The sequence below is a fragment of the Tasmannia lanceolata genome, unplaced genomic scaffold (genome assembly GCF_043159265.1).
Source record: "Tasmannia lanceolata isolate RefF3 unplaced genomic scaffold, GAP_Taslan_0.1 ptg000003l, whole genome shotgun sequence".
Lineage (NCBI taxonomy): Eukaryota > Viridiplantae > Streptophyta > Magnoliopsida > Canellales > Winteraceae > Tasmannia > Tasmannia lanceolata.
The window spans coordinates 497,144-521,544 of record NW_027518680.1 but is presented as its reverse complement, the minus strand read 5'-3'; the positions used below and the strand labels follow the sequence as shown (position 1 = coordinate 521,544).

The 24,401-nt window shown below is 38.9% G+C and overlaps 2 protein-coding genes and 1 long non-coding RNA gene across 4 annotated transcripts; 1 reads left to right on the top strand and 2 right to left on the bottom strand.

Moving 5' to 3' along the window:
* Positions 1–262: 262 nt before the first annotated feature.
* On the top strand, positions 263–4,294 carry BAS1 (Cytochrome P450 superfamily protein). Its single transcript, XM_077370297.1, has 5 exons — positions 263–606; positions 1,745–1,968; positions 2,232–2,473; positions 2,650–3,064; positions 3,528–4,294. The coding sequence occupies exons 1-5, from the start codon at positions 330–332 to the stop codon at positions 3,993–3,995; spliced, it is 1,626 nt and encodes a 541-aa protein (XP_077226412.1). The 5' UTR covers positions 263–329; the 3' UTR covers positions 3,996–4,294.
* Positions 4,295–10,353: 6,059 nt separating this feature from the next.
* On the bottom strand, positions 10,354–18,231 carry LOC143846696 (uncharacterized). 2 transcript variants are annotated; one of them, XR_013234817.1, is made up of 3 exons: positions 17,667–18,231; positions 11,264–11,333; positions 10,354–11,128 (listed from the first exon to the last, which is right to left on the bottom strand). It is a non-coding gene; the product is annotated as an uncharacterized LOC143846696 (long non-coding RNA). The 2 variants fall into 2 exon arrangements; XR_013234819.1 differs by having other exon boundaries at positions 17,718–18,231.
* Positions 18,232–19,354: 1,123 nt separating this feature from the next.
* Positions 19,355–22,358, bottom strand: LOC143846689 (uncharacterized). Its single transcript, XM_077355194.1, has 3 exons — positions 22,128–22,358; positions 20,777–21,214; positions 19,355–20,435 (listed from the first exon to the last, which is right to left on the bottom strand). Exons 2-3 carry the CDS (start codon positions 21,176–21,178, stop codon positions 19,614–19,616), a joined length of 1,224 nt encoding a protein of 407 aa, XP_077211309.1. The 5' UTR covers positions 21,179–21,214; positions 22,128–22,358; the 3' UTR covers positions 19,355–19,613.
* Positions 22,359–24,401: the final 2,043 nt, after the last annotated feature.

Below are 24,401 nucleotides of genomic sequence, written 5' to 3'. Positions count from 1 at the left end.
ATGCAAATAACAAAGTCAGAGTCAGAATGGTCATAACTGGTATAACAAGAAGTTCTAGCGGGGCATTTTCGTCATTCAACGAAGGGGAAAAATTAAAGAGAAAGATCACCCGCTAATCGTTGACCCTCATGACTCACTCCGATGGCGGCCCCAACGGCGCCGGCCCCTCTCTCTCTCTCTCTCTCTCTCTCTCTCTCTCTATATATATATATATATATATATATATATATATATATATTTATATATATATGTATATATCCACTTTAGCTATAAAAAGAAGGGAGAAGAGAAAAAAAAAAAACAAAGTTACATCGAGGTGTATTCCAAGCATGGGAGAGCTCTTTTACTACTGGTTTTATCCCTTGTCCGTACTCTTGTTCTACTTGTTGGTGTTGAAGGTGGTGGATTTTCTATGGTGGAGGCCGAGAAAAATCGAACTGCATTTCGCAAAGCAAGGAATAAGAGGACCCCCATATCGTTTCTTCATTGGGAACATCAAAGAAATAGTTGGGTTGATGCTGAAAGCCTCTTCTCACCCCATGCCTCTCTCTCACAACATCCTCCCTAGAGTTCTCTCTTTCTACCACCATTGGAAGAAAATCTATGGTATCTCTCTCTATCTCTCTTTCTTTCTCAATTTCTTTTTGGGTTTTTTTCTTTCTTGGGTTTGTTTTGGGTTTTTTAGCTTGGATTGTGTACTGTTGTGCTCTGTTTTGGTTATTTGCGGGTTAATATTAAAGGTTGTCTTTTTCTATTTCCTTTTCCGGTTTTTTTTTTTTTTTCTTTTGAGAGGTTTTGAGCTTGTACATGGTAGTGTCTTAATTAGCTTTTGTGTTTTGAATTTTATAGTTTGTTTGGGATCATCTGAAGTTGGGTCTAGATTTTTGAAGTTGTCATCCGTGAGGTTCCATTTGGCCTTTTTCTTTTCAATCTTTTGAGGTTGGGTTTTGTTGCAATTTTAACGAATAGGTGATGGAAATTTATTTTATTTTGTTTATTAATTTGGGGTTTGATTGAGTTTCTATGAGCTTCGTTCTTGATTGTTGAAGTTGTAGGTGGGGTATTATATTGATTTTCTTTTTAATTTTTTTAATCTACAGTTCTTTATGACTCTTGTAAGGTTGAGTTATTGAGTTTTTCTTTCTTTTTTTTTTCTTTTTTTTTGAAGCATTAGAGCCTTTCGAGCTTGGATTAAACGTTGAGTGTAGTGTATTCATCAGTTGTTCTTTTTCCCTATTCTGGCTGTGGGGAAGAGGAGTTGAAGATGAGTTGTGTTCTTTTTGTTTTTTTTTTTTATTCTGTTTTTTAAGTTTTTTGTTTCTTTCTTCAAAAGCAGAAATGAGGGTTTTAAATTTGCTTTTGTGTGGTAGGTGTAGGTGAATCCATGCATATTCCTCTCTTCTCTTCTCCTTTACCTGTTCTTTTAACCATGAATGTTGGTATTCAATTAGTGAGCTGTTGCTTTCTTTGTCTATGTAAACTTCTCTGTTTTGCCAAGTTCTAGAGTCTGTGGAGTTGGTAATCTCTCCTTTAATTTTTGCCCTTTCTTCATCCTCGATAATTACAATTTGAAGTTGATGGTAGTTTCTTACTCTGTTAACTCTCTTTCTCTATTTCTTAGAGCTCCATTTTTAATCCACGGCTCATTCTTTCCAATCTTTTTCCTTCCTCTGTTTTGTTTTCTTTTATTCTTCATCAAGTTTTGACATTTTTGTATTAATGGGTGCTGATTTTGGGCTTGCAGGTGCGACTTTTCTGGTTTGGTTCGGACCCACGCCTCGTCTCACTGTCGCTGATCCCGACCTAATCCGAGAAATCTTGGGCTCAAAATCCCAATTTTACGAGAAAAACGAGTCTCCCGCCCTTATTCGACAACTCGAAGGTGATGGTTTGCTTAGCCTCAAAGGGGAGAAATGGGCACACCATAGAAAAATCATTAACCCAACCTTCCACATGGAAAATCTCAAAGTAAGTTCCCAAATAATAAAATCCCTTTTTACTGTCTCATAAAAAGAAAACGCCCAATTTCTGTTTATTACATTTTTATTTTTATTTAAATTTTAAATGTTGACTTGTTATTGATTTAATAATTGACCCACATCATTGTGTACACATATATAAATTAATAAAAGGTTCATGTATTTTTTTTTTCTATCCTATTTAATTAACTCTAATTTTTTTTGTTACACATTTACTTATGTTAATTAACTCTAATTTTTGTTTTGAATTAGATGTTGACACCAGTGATAGGGGAGAGTGTGGTCGAAATGGTGGAGAAGTGGTGGGTTATGTCCCGAGACGGCGAGGTAGAGATCGACGTCTCAGTTTGGTTTCAGAGCTTGACGGAAGATGTCATCGCACGGATGGTCTTCGGAAGTAGCTACGAAGAGGGAAAGGCGGTTTTCCAGTTGCAAGAACAACAAATGGTCTTCGCGGCGGAGGCCTATCGGAAGGTTTTCATCCCCGGGTATAGGTAAATATACATGCCAATGAGCCACACCACACTAGTAGCATAAAAAATTCTATTTTAGTTTAATTTCTTGTCGTTTATCATATTTACGGAATTTCCCATTCTAATCAAGAAAATTATAGATTTTAAAATCATACCATAAACTATTTAGCTTTTTATTTTGGTTGTTTTTTTTTTAGATTCATCCCAACGAAAAGGAACATAAGGTCGTGGAAATTGGATAAAGAGATAAAAAAATCGCTGGTGCAACTGATAGGACGGCGGAAAGAGAAATCCGGTGAGGGAAAGGGAGAGGGGTGTCCCAAGGATTTACTAGGGCTTATGATTAATGCGGGGACTAATAATAATAATAATAATCGGGCCGAAAGAAGATCCGATTATCCATCAACGATGATCACCGTCCAAGACATAGTGGAGGAGTGCAAGACCTTCTTCTTCGCTGGAAAGCAAACAACCTCCAATTTGCTGACGTGGACAACGGTACTGCTAGCCATGCACCCAGAGTGGCAGGAGGTGGCACGTGAGGAGGTCTTGGAGGTGTGTGGTGGATCACGTGACATCCCCACCAAAGACGACATTGCTAAGCTTAAGAAGGTAAAGAAGCTCAGCTGAGGCTGCTCACTTCTCTTTTACTCTCTGTGTATGTTGTCTCACATTTTCTTTATTTGGACAAAAATACACCTCCTCTATATGTGTTTGTGTGTTTTTTTTTTGTCTTTACAAAAGCCAAGAAAATGAGCTCACATCACATGGGCATTTTAGTCAGCTAAAAGAAGAGGAGATCAGTCATCAAATGATTTTTCCCACACCAAACCAAACCTCCCTGTAAAATGTAAAATGTAAAATGTAAAATGTAAAATGTAAATTGTAAATTGTAAATTGTAAATTGTAAATTGTAAATTGAAAGAAACAAGAAAAACCCCTGGATGGATTATTTTCTGACCAAAATACCCATGAAAATGACAAAAGTGTTCCGCCTGTTACGAGGTCATTGTGGTCAATTCAGTAAATTGAATGAAAACAAAAAGGTTGTGACTTTTTTGTTTTTGTTTCGCAGCTTGGAATGATCTTGAACGAATCGCTGAGATTGTACCCGCCGGCAATAGCAACAATAAGGAGGGCAAAAGGTGACGTGGAGCTTGGAGGGTACAAGATCCCGTGTGGGACCGAGCTTTTGATACCAATATTGGCCGTCCATCATGACCCTGGACTGTGGGGCCGAGATGTGTCGGAATTCAACCCGGCCCGATTTGCCGAAGGGGTGGCCCGGGCAGCCCGGCATCCAATGGCGTTCATACCATTTGGTCTAGGGGCCCGCACTTGTATCGGCCAAAACCTGGCCCTCTTGCAAGCAAAGCTTGCACTCGCTCTCGTTTTGCAACGTTTCTCCTTCCGCCTTGCGCCAACCTACCGTCACGCGCCAACTGTGTTGATGCTCCTCTACCCGCAGTATGGGGCACCTATTGTCTTTCACCCTTTGCACCACGACCCACCACCACTCCCTCCTTCCCACCCCCACCCCTGACTATTTTCCAATCCCCCCTTATCTTTTGATTCTTATTTTAAGTCTCCAAATTGCCCTTCAATTTTCCCTTGCATTGGTAATCAGTTTCCCATATTGACTAAAATACCCCTGGTTTCTTCCCTTTCCATGGTCACTACACTAATCCCCCCTCCCAGTCTCCAAACCGAACCTAACAATGTTTTTTATGCGTTATAACATATCTCTCTCTCTCTCTCTCTCATGTAATTTATACATTACCTTGTATACAATTTTGTAACCCTACACATTCATGAAATGGCCATGTTTACTGGTTACCCACATCTATCTCTCTCTCTCTACATATGTATATATAATATGGGATTTGCTAGGGACCATCGCAGAAGGCATTTCGTGGGCTGGCTCTTGCATGACAGAACAGCCACATAGGCCCACTTTTCAACAGATTTTGTCTCATTCATCTAATTCATATATAAGCATTCCTAAAGTTGTGTATGAATGATTATAAACTTCAGGTAGTTTCCACCATATCAGTTTGGCCTACTTGACTAGAACTTACTGCTTTACATATAATGCAAACTGATGAGGTGCATTTATTATTTTAGCATTGTACAGTGTGTCGGCCTAAGCATATTACGTAAACACTGAACGAGCACATCCGAATTCTTCATAAAAAGTCTCCTAATTAATACAAAATGTAACACAGACCTTGTAGGTCATCGATGCAATTTAGGCCGTTTAATTGAGTCCAATAATCAGTTGTGGACTCACTATCGGATCTCAAAATCCAAAACAAACAGGGTTTAAGGGGCTCATCACATGACATTGTTTATATTGAGGGTGGGAACAACACTTATGGCGCATGTTAGTTGTGAAACAACCAGTTACTCCAAAAGTTCAAGCTGTTTGAGAAGGCCTTATTTAATCTTTTATACTTTTAACACTTCCCCTCATGTGTGGGGTGTGGCCCCTCTTTTTTAGGTTGGCCTACACGTGGCATATGTGGCCCCTCTTTTCTAGAGTTGGCCTACACGTGGCACATGTGGCCCCTCTTTTTGGGTTTGTCTATTGCATGTGGATTTTGCTATCAAGGAGGTTTGAACCCAGGCATTTGCTTTGATACCATATGAAACGACCAGTTACTCCAAAAGCTTAAGCTATTGGAGAAGGCGTTGTTTAATCTTTTATACTTTAACATTAGTGAGGACCCCTTCATGAAACAATGGCAATATTATTTTTATTTTTCACATAAAACAGAGACATTTCCATCATCCAAGGAAAGTAAAATCCTTTGGGAATTGTTTTCTTATTTTTTAATTTGCATGCATTGTCTTCCTCCTTTTAAAGCAAGATGGCTGTAATCCAACATGCATTGTTCTTGTATTTCTTTTTTCATAGGGTTTGATGCTGTGTAGGTGAAATAGAAAAAAGAAAGCATTCCTTTCAAGAACTTTTGGGGATCCCCTTAGGGTTCTTAGGAGAGCTCTAGATGTGGTTGATGTGTTGATGGTCCCCATGAAGCATGTGGTAGGAGATCCTTTCTCTATCCTACTTAAGGCCTTTTGTTTTGTTAAATAAAAGCAAGCATGCCAGAACGCATGTGATCCTTCTCCTGCTATAATTATTCCAAAACTTAATTTTCTAGTCCTTAGCCCCCCACTTGGGCCATGAGATCCCTCATTTGCTACTTTGCTGACAGATGATTATGCATTAACGCTGATAATGACCCGCTTATCCTCTCTTAACACGACGGTAATATCGAAAGATGTGCAACAAGAATTTTGACAGGCAGGTAGCCAATTTGTTTCACCCTTTCCTTATAAGTTTCTATCAGGATTTCAACTCTTTGTCAAGGCCTCTCCATGGTTTGTGGAACACACTAGGGACATGAGTTACTTTGTGTGTAATGTAGATATTACAGAGAGAGAGAGAGAGAGAGAGAGAGAGAGAGAGAGAGAGAGAGAGAGAGAGAGAGAGAGAGAGAGAGAGTATACCAAAAATTATTTGAAACAATTATTATATAGATTGTCATTCTCAATTATTTTGAAATAATGGCTCTATATGCAGTGGAGAAAATAGAGAGGATGATTAGAATGCAAAGCTTACATGTTCATAGAGGATGGTCTGGGATACAAAAAGGCAATAAAATTTCTAAGTAGGTTGCTCTCTGGTAGACCATTCCTTTTTCATTATATTTCTCTCTCCTCCTTGATACCAATCTAGACTCCCAAACCCATTCTTGTTTTCATACTAGGGGTTGTCTTACTTTCTGCTCATCCCCTTGAAGCCTCATAATAGAATTTCTTAAAGTTCTCCTCAGCTTGTAATCTCAAGAGAATTAATCAAAACATAGGCAAAATGTTCTCACTCGAGAGAATAAACTAAACCGAATTAGGGTAAACTAAGGAGATGTTTTCACTTTCATTTTGCAATATCTTGTTCCAACTTTTAAGTATCTGGGCAGTTTTGCAAGAGTACAGCTTCTTTTCGGGATAGAAGTGCCATCTCATTTGAGTTAAATGATTAAAACAAATTCAGCTATGAGGTGGCTCTTCTCTCTTTAGAAAGAGGGGCTTTGTGGGAAATTGCCTAGACAATCCCCTTTAAAATAAGCAATAAATCAAGTTATTCTAATAGAAGGGCTACCCACATTTTCCGAGAGAAGGGCAATTTATCACATAGACCTTGTGACAAAGACACGTACAAAAAATATGTATTCTACTTCTCAAGGGAGGCCAGCTCATTGAATCCTGTAAACCTTAAATGCGTCGGTTGCTAAATGAACACTCATTCACTCCTCCCAAGTAATTCCTTAGATCCATGGTTTTAGCTGACCTCTCCCTAATCAATCTCTATTATTTAAACAAGATTGTCCCCCTTTGTAATGCCAAAGCTATTGTTTGTTCTGCCCTTGATTCATGCCAATCTGTCGGATTGTTGGATATCTGATGCCACACAAGAGCATGTCATTTTTTTAGGCCATGTCTTGCTAACCACATCTCCTCCACCACCACCACCACACCAGGTGTTTGATCCCAGTTGTAATTGATATATAACTAAGGCGTCTAAGCACACTTAGCTGTATAAGACTCCTCTATAGATCAAAGATCATTAGTTAATTAGTCTCTTCGTGTTTCATGAGGCCGGGTAGACTCAAATAGAATTCTAGGAAGATTGCCATGTAGCACTTGGATGTCATTGAACTTAATCTGACTCGTTTTGGATGCTAAAAGAGTTGTCTTATATATTATTATATAGGAAGACATCAAACTACTTTCCCTGTAATCAAGAAATTCCCTAGATTTAAGTCTAAGTGTGTATTTGTCGTGACTCCCGACAGCCAAGTGACACCTCTCTCTCTCTCTCATTTTACTGGAGTCAATCGCGAGAGGCATTTCGCGGCTGGTCATGAATGGAGACAAAAACTGTTGTCTTCATTCACAAGGTGGCTGGTCTGACATGCAACAGACCAGCCGTGAAATGACTTTTACGATGGACCATAGCAAATCCCTTTTATGTTATTCCCCTGTGTACATCTTGCATATATTTTGGTTAATTCTTTTGAGATGACAAGCTTAGGAGAAATTAAAGAAATTTCGTTATGTCTTCAAAGGGGGATAAGCACAGAGCAAGACAGCCTCTAAATATTAAAGGAAGAGTGGGCTTTGGAGTCTAGATTAGTATCAAGGACAAGCAAATATAATGGAAAGAAAAAAGGAATGGCCCACTTAGAAATTTCGGTTTGTAGACTCCTACTAAAAAATTTCATTGCCCTTTTGTTTCCCAATCCATTCCCTCTATGCCCATAACCCATTCAAGCTTTGCACTCTAATCATCCTCCCTATTCTGTCCAGTGCATGTTAGAACCATTATTTCATAATAATAATTCAAAATAACAAACTATTTAATAAAATTTTCAAATAATTTATAGTATAATAAGTTGAAATAGTTTGGGTAGAATTCTTAAGGAGTTTTGACAGTCTCTCTTAAAATTTGAACTGAAAGGGTGTACCAAGGTCCTGTTTGTTTTGGATTTTGAGAATTGATTGAGAGCCGAAAATTGATTATTAGACTCAAAGTCAAGGCCCTGTTCCTTTTAGATTTAATTTAATTTCGAGTCCAATAATCGGTTTGGGACAAACAACAGGTTGTCAAAATCTAAACAGAGAGGGCCTAAATGTAAATTTGAGTCCAATAATCAGTTTTGGACTCACAATTGGTTCTGAAAATCCAAAGGCCCTTTTTGTTTTAGATTTTGACAACCGAACGGATTATTGGACTCAAATCAAACAGGGCTTTAGGATGGTAATTGGGTAACTTATTATTCTCTCTCTATCACACACTCTCTCTCTCTCTATCACTCACTCTCTCTCTCTCTCTATCACTCTCTCTCTCTCTCATGCATGTGAATGTCATGTGACTATTACTTAAGGTAAGGCGGTCATCACATGGGAGAGCTTCAATCATCATCAGATCCTAATCAGACAAGTAAGCTGATATTGCGGGATGACATAAATGTAGAGAAGTCATTTCTAGACTTCAAACCACCAAACTATTTGGGTGTTGGAGGGCTTCCATTCAATTGGAATTGAATGCTGGTGAATATATGACCGGAATGAAACATAATATCGTCAAAGTAATTATAACAACAGATAACCCTTGTAGAGCATTCAATTGCCCACCCCCAACTAAAAAACATACACATGTCTATGTCTACCTACGTTTACATAATAACACCATCACATGCATACCCACAAGTTTAAGCTTGTACACATGTGTACAAAACCATTTTGGGGCTTCTCTTTTTCTAGTGAGAAGAGCCAAGCACATAGCTGGATTTGTCTTGTTTATTTAATTCATATGAGGTGCACTTCTCTCCTGAAAAGGAGGGAAGGCAAAATTACTTTGTGGAATTATTAGAACACGGTAGTGCCAACATCAGCAGCCTATATATACAATATGGGATTTGCTAGGGGGATCATCGCACAAGGCACTTAGGGAACCGGCTATTGCATGAGAGAGCAGCCACATAGGCTCAGTTTTCAACAAATGTTGTCGTATTCATTTAATTCATCCTATGTGGATGCTCTCTCATGCAACATCCGGTCTGCAAAATGCCTTGTGCGATGGTCCCTAGCAAATCCCATACAATACATACAGGGAAATGATATAAGCACAACGGTGTTTTAATAATTGCACGGACCCAGCTTGTCTTTTCTTTTTTAATTGCCTTTTGAGAGCTTTTTGGGAACTGTAATAACCATTTGACAGCTCTTTAAATCAAGGTTGCTAGAGCGGAAATCGAAAGCGGGAATCGAAGGCTCCCAGGGAAGAATCCTGCTCAAGGTTGCCAGAGCGGGAATCGAAAACGGGAATCGAAGGCTCCCAGAGAATAATCCTGCTTCCTTGCCTTAAATACTGAAAGACTAGATGTGTTAGTGAAAAAAATCAAAACATTGTGCTGATATCTTTTCCATCCTGTGGGATTTGCTAGGGACCATCGCAGAAGGCATTCACAGATGAGCTGCTGCATGTGAGAGCAGCCACATGGGGATGAATTAAATGAATAAGACAAAATCTGCTAAAAAGTAAGCTTGTTTTGATAATAGGGCAAACTCACCTTGTTTTGTTATTGTTAACCGGCCATCAGAGGCTATTACAATTCACAAAAAGCTTTCAGCAGCAGATTAAAATCTCTGATCTGTGAGGGTAAAAAACCTATTTGAGGTTAAGGTCACATCATTGTGACAAGTTCTGGAGCACAGCCTATTTAAGTAAGGTAAGGGATTTGCTAAGGTCTGATGTGCGACAGACCAGCCGCGAAGAGCCTTTTGCGATGGACGCTAGCAATTCCCTTTAAGTAAAGGACACAACAAATGAATGATTTGGATGGTCCAACCATGTGGGCCCCACAGCACTCTCGCTAACACAATTCATGTCCATTCGGTGGCATTACCTTTGGGGTTGTTTGGTTTGTAGATGGCATGTCCTAGAATAGATGTGCTGTTTGGTTATGCATATAATCTTAAAATGGGGATCCTGCTGAACCCCATTTTCTGGCTTATTCTTAAAAGTAAGGGCGTGAGGTTCCCGTTTTATTGGGGGTGGGTTGCATCCCTAATCCCACTTTCTTCACGTAAACCAAACAGCGCCTATGTCTGCATCTGGATAGTGTCTTTATTAAAGGCGCATTTTGGTCATCAAAAGAAACAAGGCCTGTGGCAGTCTTGTTAGTCCTCTTTCTAGAAAGAAAGTGAGAACCAATCCCAACGAGCTTGCTACAATAATCTTCAAAATCCTCAAATTCATACAAAAAATAGATTGTTTATTATTGATCAACACATAGTATAAATTCAACTAAAAAGGATTGTGACAAGTGATGGAGCTCAAAGATATGATTGCAAAATATCTGTAAAGCAGTTTCTGCAACTAATATTTCTCTATCAAAATAAACAGTTACAGTAAAAGGGCTTCGAAATGTTCGAATCCTAAGTTATTCGCAGTCTTAGAGGGCTTGAATGCATTCATGTAAATTCCAAAGGTGCCAGTCAACAGCCTGCAACAGCAAAAAGACTTCACAGAGGTAACCATTAAAGAATTCTGAAACATGAGACATGATCAATAAAACACCTGAAACAGAAAATATGTCATACATAAAACTAACTTGGAACAGATTGGATCGTAATGTGAATTAGATACTGATGAAAAATCACATAATCAAAGTAGCCCACCCTTAAAAAGATGACAAAAGAGTGAACCTTTAGGGGTCTTGAGAAGCATGGCTCGATAAACCAACTGGGTCATCCCTTTGAAAGACGCTGGATTTTCCACCTAATGCTTATCAATTATTCTAACTTCTGGTCGTGTCAAAACGAGATTTCAGGCCAGTTTATTAATTAATGTCAATGATAAAATGGGGAAACAATGGCATTATTACCTATTATACTATTTGTGATTGGCATCTTGCGGCAGATGGAGGGAATCTCATGATGGACTTGCATTTAGCTCTTTTTCTGATCATGAACTTGGCAGTGCATAAATGGTATCAGAAGGTTTTCCTAGAGAATCTAAGATTCTGAGTGAAACAGCATACCTGAACCCCCAATTCTTATGATCCTCATTTAAGTGAAAACTCCTTTAGAAACACTTGGTTGATCCTGCAAATCAAGTGTAGAAAAGCAAAAAGGTTGCTAGAAAGTCAAACATAATCAGCAACATAAATTAGTAAGCGGAATATCAATCTTAATATGCCCTGAATATGGTAGAGAAGAAAAGGAAGAGAAAAACCCTACCAATTAACTCATCGGTCCCTGAGAGTCTATGAGGGACACAAATCTGCAGACCTTGAGTGCTTCAATATTCCTGAAATCATCAACCATGGCTTTGTAAAAAAGAGCAGCATTATACAATCATCCATAAAACACTTTAAGAAGCAGAATAGGCCTCTAGTCATGTAAGTGAAGTAATAATAAGGGAAAACTAAGTAGGAAAGGTAAAATAATTCAGATTCTCGAGGGAAAACTAAGTGTAAGAGTGGAGCTAGCAGCTGAGAGCAATGTACAAGATATTGGCATCAGTCACCAGTATTTTACCGCAAGGTCCGCAACCAAAAACTTTTGTAAATGGCTGATCTCTTCATTGATGTATTCACAAATTCTGCTTAATGGTGATATTTTGTTTACTGATAGAATGTGAATATGTTATTTCACTGTTCTGCTTAGTTGCGATATTTTTCTTTAACAAGAGAGACAAAATAGGGATTTTACCTCAACCAAATAATTCCAAAATTTTGTGAATCCGACTTCCATCCATCAATTCACGCTTTAAATATTATTTTTTTATGGTTGAACTTAGAAGGACTATGCTTATTTACGTCACACAACCTTAAATCTGCAAAACCCCTTTAAAATGGAAAAAAAATTAAAAAATGAAGAGCAGGGGTTAAAGGTCATATCGAGCCCCCGTTAATACATTTCTCAACACTGAACAAGTCCACAAGTTACATGCAATTGCTCTTTCCTTCACTGTTACGTGTTTACTTCATGCCTCTGTTTACAACAATTTCTAGCAAGTTGTATTGCCCCTTTTCTAGCAAAGCTACCAGCCACCTAATTGGCCAAGCGACGAACGTGCTTGAACACAAATGAAGAAGATCCCACCAATCAAAAATCTTGTCGAAAAACCTATCGAATCTCCAAGGGTGATTTTGCAAACCTTGGAGCCACTTTATAACATTCAGGGAGTCCCCTTCGACCACCACATTGTCCACTCTTTCTCTTGCCAATAATTTTACACCTTGATGAACTGAGCGCACCTCGACCTCTGTCACATTCACCTCCCCGATGGGACCTGCAAAGGCCCATATTTCCCCTACATCATTTCTTAGGACCCCTCCGTTTCCAGCCAGACCTGGATTACCCAAGCTTGAACCATCAAAGTAGAACTTTAGAAAACCGCGAGAAGGGGGATCCCACTCTTGAACTAATTTTTGCTTATTTTCCAGACTCCAACATACTTCTTTCCAACCTTCCCACAAGTCATATACTGAAACAAATCTAAAGCATGGCAAAGATTTCACCCGAGAGATCGTGAAGGCAATCACTTTAATGAAAAGGAAAGCGGGGCTTCTACAAGTCCACTAAAAAACTCTCGCATTCCTTTTTTTTTTTGAAAATAGACATTTATTATTCCAAAAAAAAGTGCCAAATAAGGGACAAGTTGTCTCCTAACAGGCTACAACAGTACCGCCCCCTACATATAGTAGGATTAGCTTGCATATTCGTTATATGCTACCCATCCCCATTACATTACCCAATAGTCTAACTTGTAACGGATCCAAATGAAGATGCCATATTTGTGCGCCCCATCAAATCATGATACGTGTCCGCCATGCCACACAAACTTCTTCACCTCATCCCAACTGGCGATTTCGATTTTCAAAAATCCCGCTTGAAGACCTAGAGCTATTGTGCGCCCCTAACCGTGCACGATAGCCATTTATTCTATCATCCACCAGTCATCTTCTTCGGCTGCATTCTCAGAGAGAGACGGTAGTCTTCTCTGGCAGCTCTCCCCGCCGGCCACCACCTCCTCCTTCTCCACGACCAACACCTCCGGTCCCTCCTACATCTCTTCCACAAAAGCCATCCATCTCCACCTCTTAAACTCAGCCACCACCACCATCTTCTTCAAGATCTAAACCCACCTCCAACACATCCCATTCCGCCATTTCAGATCAATAACCCATCTTCACCACCCGATCTCCGGCGAACTTCATCTCGCACCACCACCAAGCTCCTGCGGACCCCCATTAAGTCCGGCCTTAATGGCCTCCCGACGACCTCCACGGTCTCCAAATCTGGCAACGCACGAGCCTTCCACGGCCTCCAAATCCAGTCTCCCACTACATTTCAGATCTGGCCTAAAAGGGTCTAATTCTCGTGTTCCTTTCCTTCCAAAGAACCCCAATAGTAGCTAATAAGGATACGTTCCAAAGATTTTCCCCCTTTTCTTCCATGGAGCTGCTGCTGACCAACCCTAAATAAGATCAATGAGTTTTTCAGGAAAAACCCAATACATGCCAGAACGACTGAGATTGCTCCACACCTCCCTAGACACTTTGCAATGCAATGCAGGAGTAGATGATTTGTTGTTTCTCCCGCCTCGATGCATAACGCACAATGCTCAATGATTATCATCTTCGTCTTCATAAGGATATGTACAGTTTGAATCATTTCCCGTAAAGCCACCCATCCAAAGATGCATACTCTAGGAGGAGCATAGATTGTCCACACTCTAGCTACTTTGGAAGACACAGGGCATGCCGCTAGTTGATAGAAGGACTTGAACGAGAAGTCTCCTGATGAATTCCAGATCCAAACCCTTTTATCTTCCCCATCTTGCTTTATATACCCCCACTTCAACAACCTCCAAAAGTCTAGCAATGGATGCAAGCTCCTTGTCAAGAAAAACTCCTTCTGAATAGAGGCTTCCAAACCAGCTTTTCTTCTCTTCTTTCCATGTGATCCTTCACCAAACCATCCTTGAGCATTGAAATCACATACAATTACGGAAAAATATCCTTTACAGTTCGATCTGAGCATCACTTGTCTAACCAAAACCGTATCCTATCCCCTTCATAGACTCTAAACCCGATGCCTGCAGCAAACAGATGAGTAAACTTCAAAATATCCTACCATAACGTCATACCCGAAAATCTGAATTTGTCCTCCGATACCCAATGACCCGGAGGAGCACCGTATTTGCCTTCTATAACTTTAACACAGTTGAGATTCCTCATTTCCAAACCTCCAAAGCCATTTCACTAGAAGGGCAATATTCGTCCCCTTAATGCCAAGACATCCACTCCTTAGAGGTTTGCACACTTCTTCCCACTTCACCAAAGGAATCCCATGCTTGTCATAGGAATCCCAGCTGGTGATTTCGATTTTCAAAAATCCCGCTTGAAGACCAAGAGCTATTGTGCGCCCCTAACCGTGCACGATAGCCATTTATTCTATCATCCACCAGTCATCTTCTTCGGCTGCATTCTGAGAGAGAGAGAGAGAGAGAGAGAGAGAGAGAGGGTTGTCTTCTCTGGCAGCTCTCCCCGCCGGCGACTACCTCCTCCTCCTCCACGACTAACACCTCCGGTCCCTCCTACATCTCTTCCACAAAAGCCATCCATCTCCACCTCTTAAACCCAGCCACCACCACCATCTTCTTCAAGATCTAAACCCACCTCCAACACATCCAATTCCACCATTTCAGATCAATAACCCATCTTCACCACCCGATCTCCGGTGAACTTCATCTCGCACCACCACCAAGCCCCTGCGGACCCCCATTAAGTCCGGCCTTAATGGCCTCCCAACCATAGTGTAATTAAATAAATTATCATTAAATATCACTTTCCAATTCCAAGGTCGGAAGACATGCTCGTCAGTGCAAAAGCATGGTACTAAATGTTGGATAAAACCAACACAAAACGACCGACATGTTTCCATTTCTAGCCCCATCGAAATGATATCCTTCGATCGATATGTATAGATTTCGATAATGTTTCCTTTGTGTCAACCATAACGCTACCACTTTAGTATATAAATTACAGACTGAGCCAAAATTCTAACCAGAGTGCTTATTTAATATTCAAAGGGTTTTTCGTCAAATCGGTAAGTTCAATCTGTTTTTCTTTTTACAGTTTTATTATCATTTTGGAATTTTTAACGGTACATAAAATTTGGTTTCGAGTAACTCCGATTTCTGGTTCGACTAACCAGATTTGGGTTCAAGTTGCACCAATTTGAGTTCAACCAAATCTGGGTTCCAGTTGCACCAATTTGGGTTCGAGAAAGAGAGAGATCAGTCCCTTGTATTCTATATCATTTCCAACAATCTTAAGAATCATAATATTCTGATTCACTTATCTCAACACCTTATTTATAAATCTGGCAAGGAAAGAATTGGTGCTTGAGTCATCAATGCTTTGATCGACTTGAATCATTTCATTGTTGCAGCTGTCCCAAAAAAAAATTCAGGTTCTAGCCTCAGATTTAAGGAGTGTCCTACAACAACTACCCTCATGGTGCACATACACAACCCTTCTTAGAGAAACCCTAGCCTCTCCACTTGTTTTTGGGTCTCCAAATTTGAGTCAACTTCATGATTATGCACCTTGTGGTTAGATTAAGATGAAAGTTTGGTATATAATTATGCAAAAGCTATTTAACTGCGAAAATAGATACTTGCTGCACTACTTTGCCAGGAAAGGAAACAACAATAAAAATTGAAGTGAATACTTTACAGCACTAAGGGATTCACATCCAGTTTTCCAGCACCTATTCCTCACACAAATAAAGTCAGTCTCACAGTCAGGCAGACTTAGAACATTACTCTCAAGAGCAGAATCATAGCTTGAGCCTACATTCGCACACCTCTGTTTACTCTATAGAGGGCATCCACCCCAGATAAGGCATCCACCTTGCAGTGTCCAACACCCCCCCTCCCCCCCAACCCACACATAAAAGAAAAAAAATCCTCCCAAATGATTGGTGTGGTGGTTAGGCATCCTTGGGTAAAAAAAATGAACTTTCAGGATTGTTCATTGTGTCACCACCTCCCACCTATCCTACAAATTTGATAAAGGTTATCAGATCGAAGTCCCCATCCTGTGGTTGATTATACCATATCTTTTAACGAAAGATGTTACTGTGTGTGTGCGAGTTTGTGTGTGCATGTGTGTAGGGAAGCCAATCAAGTCAATTCCTGGCAAATTGTGGAGTTGGGATGGTGATGTATGTGGTTCAGCCTCCTTACTCTTGAAGGCAAATATTGGGGTCCTTGCTTTGGGTAAAGGGTTATATTGCTTCACAGCTTCTCCAATAATGCCATCTACCCTTAGGCATTCACTTTGGAATATGAAGCTACAAGGCTTGTATGGATATTATAATTAGATTTGACTTTTACATTTGTCTTTGTTACATTTTTTTTTTTCACTTCCATTTTAGCTCCATAAGCTTCTTAAAATTCAAATCTCTCGGTCTGTTAGGATATATAATAAAATATGATGGGAGTGTGACGCTGCTGTGATATGTACCAAGAAAGATGGGTCCCACTTAGGATTTAGCAATATCTAAATTGGCTTTTGATATTAATGTGTAGGATTCTTATCTATATTTAGCAATATTTTTAGTAGTTATCTATATTCAGTAGGAGATGGAGATTTGATAGGACTCTTAGCATATTGGCTACTCTTAGAATAGTAAGCTGTTATTTAGATTTGGGTAGGATTCTTAATATGTAGGAAAGTTATGTGGGATTATGGGATATAAAGGCCCTAACCTCCATAAATGGAAGGGTTAGGATGATCCTATGGAGCTGATTTTTTGTGCACACCCTATCTATGTAAGGACCTTTCAAATAAATGCTTTGGATCTTCCTAAGCATGCGGGCGCACATGATTTCTAAAGGGGCAGCGCAGTAAAGCTCTAGGTTTGTCTTTCTATGGATTTGAAGTTGAGGCTCGAGCCTTTTTCTTGGCTACAGAATCAAGAGATAGATTGCTCAACAGACCACCAAACACTATGATCTGTGGACATGGAAACGAGTGTCGCGTGTCGACACGGACACAGAGTGCCGCACACGACAAACCCCCAAAATTTAGAAACGGGGGCACGGTTAAAACAGAAAGTATATATCATCATGATTTGTAGATAAAGATTTGTGTGCCGTGTTTCAACACGGATAAGAGGTGACCAACATGGAACTCCTAAAAATCTAGAAATGGTGGTGTGCCCATACATGTACGAATCCGTCATCAACAATTGGACCGACAAATCACACGTTGGGGAAGTACCAAACTATTTTATTTATTTATTTACATTATTGTTTTTTATTTGATTATAATTTCTCAATCCTTTTTTTTAAGTTTCGATAATCTATCATTAGATTCATAAACTATCATTTTTTTTTTGTGTGTTTTCATATGGTTAGTTGCTTATTGAGTAGTTTACTCACTCCTATTATTATGAAACTTTCCAGAGTGACTAATGATCATTGTGGTGGAACTTGTTAATGAAGACTAATGACCATTGTGGTGGAACTTGTTAATGAAGACTAATGACCGTTGTGGTGGAACTAATTAAAGAAAGTGGATCGGATACTAGAGCATATCCTGAGCTTCCATAGATTTCTTACATTTTTCATATTATGGACATAAAGGTGATGTATGTGGTTCAGCCTCCTTACTCTTGACGGCAAATATTGGGGTCCTTGCTTTGGGTAAAGGGTTATATTGCTTCACAGCTTCTCCAATAATGTCATCTACCCTTAGGCATTCACTTTGGAATATGAAGCTACAAAGCTTGTATGGATATTATAATTAGATTTGACTTTTACATTTGTCTTTGCTACATTTTTTTCATTTTCATTTTAGCTCCATAAGCTTCTTAAAATTCAAATCTACTGAATTCAATTCAAATTCTTCTAGAGCATATCCTGAGCTCCCATAGATTTCTTACATTTTTCATGTTATGGACAAAAAGGCTAACTTTTTTTTCTTAGATTGAATGTGTTATTGATAACAACAGTAGTCCAAACATCAATGCATCACATCATTTCTACATGTCTAAATCAATGAAAGACTTGGTACTTGTCATGGCTGATAAAAACAATGTAATTTACAGAGATTAAGACATATGTCAGTAATAAATGTGCAGTGTATAGATGAGCAGAAGGTTTTTAAGTGAAACCTTTCAATCATCTACATACCAGTACATGCATCAGAGGCTCACAGATGTTTTACAAGGTCAAGGTTTACTTATTTCAGCACATGCATCAGAGGCTCACAGCTGGCCTGAAGTAGAAGAAAGTAAAGAAATTAAGATACCAATTGATCTTCATAAGTTTACTTATTTGCAGGGAATTGGATGCAAATATTGCCACATTGTCTACATCGAAAAGAGGTAACAAACCCCACCATCATCTCTAGGCCTTTGGAAGCAAGGTGTAAAAGCCTCCAACTTCAGCCCTGGAAAATGGAGGGGAAGCATCAATAATATCCTCAATACAAAAACTTGTCACGCTGCCAAATGCTATTGAGGAAATCAAACATTTGATAAGGGATCCAGCACAGCTTATTTATTGAGAAATAAAGTGCATGGAGAATCTGCTCATTACTCAACAGATACCAAGATCAACCACTGCAATAAATATTCGACTGAAATTGACCGAGTGAAAGAAGAAAAAGAAAAAGGAAAAAAAAAAGCATAATCATGATTCCATTGCCTTCGGCTATAGAAATACATCTTTATCTTGGAGGTTCAAAGTGTCATCTGTAAATCCCCACAACCAACCAGAAGGATAAACTTTTACATCGCAACTGTTGTCACTCTTGCATAAAGCACCTTATTCTTACAAACCAAAGAAGACATAATGTCTGTCACAACAAGTACATGAATGACAATAAAATCATTAAGGATGCATGCACAAAGCATGGTAATTAGCCATCATTACGAAGCTTATGTAGAGAAAGGCGATGGCACATGCCCTTAAATTTCTTTGAGCATTTCTTACATGTGGAAGCATTACATTACATATATTTTTTATGATCACATCATTTTCTTGTTATGAAGCGGCATATAAATGGGAGTGCATAAGGTATTAAAAGACCACATAAGTTGATTTGCAGATCAACAGCTGTTAAATCCTTCAAAAGTATAACCAGACAATCAATGACGGTGTTCTTTCTAAGCACCAATTAAATTGTTAGTTTTTGGTAAACATTGATTGGAATGACCACTTTCACTAAATGAGTAGAAATCCCAACATTTTTAGCTGGAAATGCTTACACAGTACAAACCCACAAAGATTTACAAAGTTGAACAGAAAATAACACGATGAGGCCTGTATACCTTTTAAGGCCAGGATATTTCATTACTTTGAAAGAGTTTATGATACAGACTTTTAAGAGCAACAGTCATTCACTGTCTAGAGTCTCTAGACCACTCACAGATTGAATACCCAAAATAGAAGCTACAGATCATAACATTTCATTCCGCTTCTTACAATGCAGTGAGAAAGCAAAGTAACCAAATTCTACTGGATGAGAAAATTTCCTATGATAACTTGGGAAAAACTTTCAGGCTAATTAATAGGAAAGTCTGCTTCCGCAGAGACTAACTGCCTAAGCTCCAACAAATGTTCATCATTTGAAATGTGGAGTGTAAGGCGGAGATTTGTCATCATTGCTTCTTGTTCCCAACTTAAGGGACCGGAAGCAAATAATGCCTCCATGGTGGAACGATAGGCATGTAACTCTAGTTTATGGACTTCCACTGCCAGATCCTCATTTCTAGGAAAAGAGAATTTTCTTCCATATTCCGACCCACTAGAAGATTCGGCATCATCAGAATGACAATACGTATCTTGACTAGGATTTCTCATAGAAAGATAAGGTAAGTTATAGGGATCACGACCAGTACTACTACAACTAGCAACGGAACATGTACTGCTCTCAGCGTCATTATGTTCTAAACTTCTTGGAAAAAAACATCTGACATCAGCATTAGGTTTTCCCCTCTCCATTTCCATTTCAGAAAATCCAAGTTTCCTGTTGTTAAAGGAAGCATGCATGTATTTTTCACCCAGAATTGTTCGTGGGGAAGCAACAGCATCTACCTTTTCCAGTAAGGGATATCGGTGCCCAGGAACCAGTCGTCTTATTTTTTGGCCAGCTCCCACATTCGTCTCAACATGAGACGAGCAGAACGGAGACTTTCTTTTCAGTCCTTTACAGGAAATCCTGATGGGCTTCTGGAAATCATTGCCCTTCTCCCCATGGTAATGGACATCTCCAGCACAAGCTTTCAAATTCACATCGAGCAGCGGCACCTGGCAATTTGATTTTGGGTAATGCCTTGCCGTTGATAGTTTGTCACATTTTTCATATTCACCATTTCGGGAATCCTGCATGGATATGCAAAAGAAATAAGTCAAATGCAGAAAGTTCAAAGTCAGAAAGAGCAGGAGCATTTATTAACAAGATCATCTACTCGACAAAAGATCATGGACAATATAATCACATTACAATAAAACCACAACCAAGCATGGTATCGGATATTTAAGCCATGCTAAAAGTAAACAAGCAAGGTATCGGATGTTTAAGCCATGCTAAAGGCGATATAGACAACCAGGGGATAGAGCAAAAATGGAGGGCACCCCATACTTCCAAGAGCTTCATGAATACAAGGACAAAACTTATTAGAGCATTATTACCATAAAATTAGAAACAGAGTCAAATAAGCTACCTTTCCGATCACGATCCATTGATTATCTTGCCATGATTGCCGCAGCCTGAGATCAGATTTGTGGACCTTAATTTCTCGGGATGACCCAAGAAGTCTGACAAAAAAGTAAAGCCCATCCAACACCTTTGAGATTTCTGTGATTTTCCAGGAATTATTGTGATGTACCTCAAGAATGTCACCAGGAATCCAATTGTCCGCACTTCCCACAGGAGGGGGACAGGGCCTAATGGACTTCCTAGACACTCTATCCACGATTGGGGCATCTGTGGTGTCCGGAGCTATGTCGTACCTAACAATGTAATTATGCCCATTTCCTGAAATAATTTCAGCACACCACCAAGAGCCAGAAGGCACCTCCCTTTTGTTCAAAACCTCTACTTTACTGCCTTTCTTGAATCTCATGATGCTACAGTATCAAAACAACCCAAATTTCAAGCCCTGGTGAGGAAGGAAAAAAAAAGGTTATAAAGTGACTGTATGCAAATCTGACACAAAATTAACAAATAATCAAATACTCCAAGAAATTTAAGAAGAGATGACCCGCAACAAATAATCAAGAATCTGTCCAACAACTGCCAAAACGAGTTGTGGGAAAAGAAAATCAATATCAAACAATTAATCAGCCATCATCGATTGAAAAATTGCACAAAAACCATATGATGGACAAACCACAAAAAAGTTGAAAACTAAACACTGGCATGTTCAAATTTCTCAAAGATTTGTGATAAGGTTGGCTAAATTACAACAATACCCATCAAAAAAAAAATACTAACCATGGGAGCGCACACACAATTTTCTTCTTTTTTTTTTAAAGGCTGTAAGAAATCAATAAGAAAATTTGCAGAAAATAAAACCTATCTACAGCAGAAATAAAATTTGAAAAAACAAAATCAAAATCAAAACCCTAGAACACTATATATCTCATACGCACTCACGTGGATTCATTTCATATTGCAGAAGAAAAGTGACAATCTAATTTCCGACAAATATACCATTAATAATCCTCAAAGTTTCCTAAAGAAGAAAAAAAGTAAAATAAAATCCCCAAACAAAACAATAAAACGTCAAACGATCCTAGGTCAAAAACAACATATTGTGATAAATAAATAAAACTGCAACAAAATTATGTAATATTCTCATAAAAATCATAAATCAACAAAAAGATCGAAAAAAAAAAAAAAACTCTAACGTGAAAATAAATTAGAATCCGCAGGCAACAACATGAACACAAATTTATACAGAGAAAAAAGAAGAAATTGCAGAAAAACCGAAAAAAGATAGATCAAAGCACAGAAAACAGATCGAACTACAGAGAAAAAATTAAGAGAATGGGTAAAATAATTAAACTGACCTCTCGAAGATTTTTTTTTTTTTTTTTCTGCTGGAACTTCCGATGGGAGAGGAGAAATAGGGATTTTACACTCTCTGTCTCTGTTGATCTTTCTCCTTGGGTACAAATTTGAGGAAATTTGAATGTTATTTGAAGAAAAGAAGAAAATACAAAATATGTAAATATAAATTAGAGGAATAAAATGGAATTGAATACAGAGGTAATTTTATTAAATCAGATTTTGGCGTGCTTTTCAAGTCCGCCCTATTAAACAAGGAATATGCTTCACGAAGAATGGCTTGGGCGTAGGGATACCACTTGGGCCGGGCTCACCCCCATTACAGCTCGAATGACCCAAACAGTCCGATGGACTATCCGAATCCAAAGTTAAATGCACAGGTCCAACACACACTACTAGCTAGACAGTCCTGAATTCGATAGTTATATTATTGTACGGAAATACCCTCCAAGTTTTATAACATTAACTATTATTTCAATGGTATTTTAGTAAAAATAAGCCTTGTCCATTTTTGAGCTATTTCTGTTTTATGTATTTTGTCATTCATCTCCTCTAGTCCTCTTCCTTCTCTAACCGTTGCTTCAAGTCCCTAATCCGCGACTTTGTTACCGCTGCAGCTCGCCCTCAACTTCTTTTGATAATTTTAACTGTGTACAATGTAAGTAGGCCCTATTAGGCCACTCCGATGGACAGTCCGATTTAAAATGGATCGCGACCGAGACATGAGAACCGGGATCTTAAGAACTCTTCAAATCCAATCTGGCCGATAAGGGATTTGAATAGATCATGACGGAGGCATAGCTGGATCCGATCTGTTGACTCTCCTAGCTCAAATTGGGTTGTGTTAGGGTTAGGGAAAGACCACTCGGTTTAATTTTAGTTTAGGCTAGGGTTGAGGCCTTGGGCAAGTCGATCCAAACACAACCCTGTCCCCATAATTTTATCGTGTTTTTATGGTGATTTCAAATCGTAGGGTTTTGGTTTTTTGGTGTTTTTTTACTGTTTTTTTTTTTATCAGGATCACCCTCAACCCAATTCATTCCAACCCGACCCAACCTGACCCAATTCGGAAAATCAGGTGGGGTTAGGGTTGACCATCCTTGACCCGAAGCTCTGATTGAGTCAGGATAAGGGTGAGGTTTCGGGTCCTCGAATAGGGCTAAGGCAGGCCTCAACACAATCCAACCCGGCCCGGGTTGTACCCCTAGTTGGTAGGGTAGCTTTTAGATTTGGCTTTCCCCTTTTTAAAAAAAAAATTTAGAACCCTAAAATACACATAGGTGCACAGTACGCACCCCAACCCCTCTCCTTACCCTTTCAGGATTGTTATACCTAGTTTTAGGATGTGTTGGTGTTGAAAGTGCTCATATACGAGGAGTCCTAAAAAATCTTCAGGAAACCTAGGCCCTGTTTGAATTGCAAGAAAAATATTTTGGATGGTAAATATTTTCTAATACTTAAAAGGTGACAAATGGGAGGCTTTATAAAGCGCAGGGAGCTTTATAAAGCCTCCCATTCGTCACTTTTTGTGGACCCGCAAGAAAAGCCTCCCATTGCAAGAAACAATTTCATTGGTTGATTCCCTCATTATCATTCTCCGTTGCTTACTTTTAGCCATAATTTGAATGTTATAATAACTGTTTTGTAATAGGAAAATGATATATTTGCCCTCTTTTCTTCCCCGGGTCACCTCCTTTTAGTATAAAAGAGTAGTCATAAATACGCCAGGAAGGAATAAAATGGGACGAATATATCACTTACCTTTGTAATATTTTGGGTAATTATAAAAATATGGCCTTCACCACTTTTTGGGGCCCTGTTTGCATGGGGCCTATGAGAACAATACAGTATGGTTGCCCATCAACGGTTCCCCCAGCCACTAAGAATTGCCACGTGTATGGTGGGTAAGAATTCAAGCTTCCCTTAAGCTATTAAAAACCTAATAAATATAAAATTTTCTATAGCAAGTAAATATCTTATGAATGTAATTTTCTCCATATAGTATAGATTATATGAAGCTTTGAGCATTGAAGTAAGAGCCTCATTGGATTCCCACTGAAAATTATTTGCATATAATTTCATATGCACATGATTTTAAAGCTATACCTAATTATTAATGCAATGTATCTCTTCCACAGATACTGCAGTCCAAAAAAGTATAAATGGGTGATCAAGATCACTTTCTTTTCTCATCATTGTAGTAGGTCCGTAACCCAAAAATAAGGGCCATCGGATGATCTTAACCATTCGATTTGGGGAGTTAATCGAAATGTTAG

Excerpts from the sequence above, each read along its gene's own strand:
- BAS1 (XM_077370297.1), top strand. The coding sequence starts at position 330 with ATGGGAGAGCTCTTTTACTACTGGTTTTATCCCTTGTCCGTACTCTTG. Across the intron at positions 607-1,744 it reads CCATTGGAAGAAAATCTATG|GTGCGACTTTTCTGGTTTGG; the intron begins GTATCTCTCTCT and ends TTGGGCTTGCAG. Across the intron at positions 1,969-2,231 it reads TCCACATGGAAAATCTCAAA|ATGTTGACACCAGTGATAGG; the intron begins GTAAGTTCCCAA and ends GTTTTGAATTAG.
- LOC143846689 (XM_077355194.1), bottom strand. The coding sequence starts at position 21,178 with ATGAGATTCAAGAAAGGCAGTAAAGTAGAGGTTTTGAACAAAAGGGAG. Across the intron at positions 20,436-20,776 it reads AATGGATCGTGATCGGAAAG|GATTCCCGAAATGGTGAATA; the intron begins GTAGCTTATTTG and ends ATATCCATGCAG.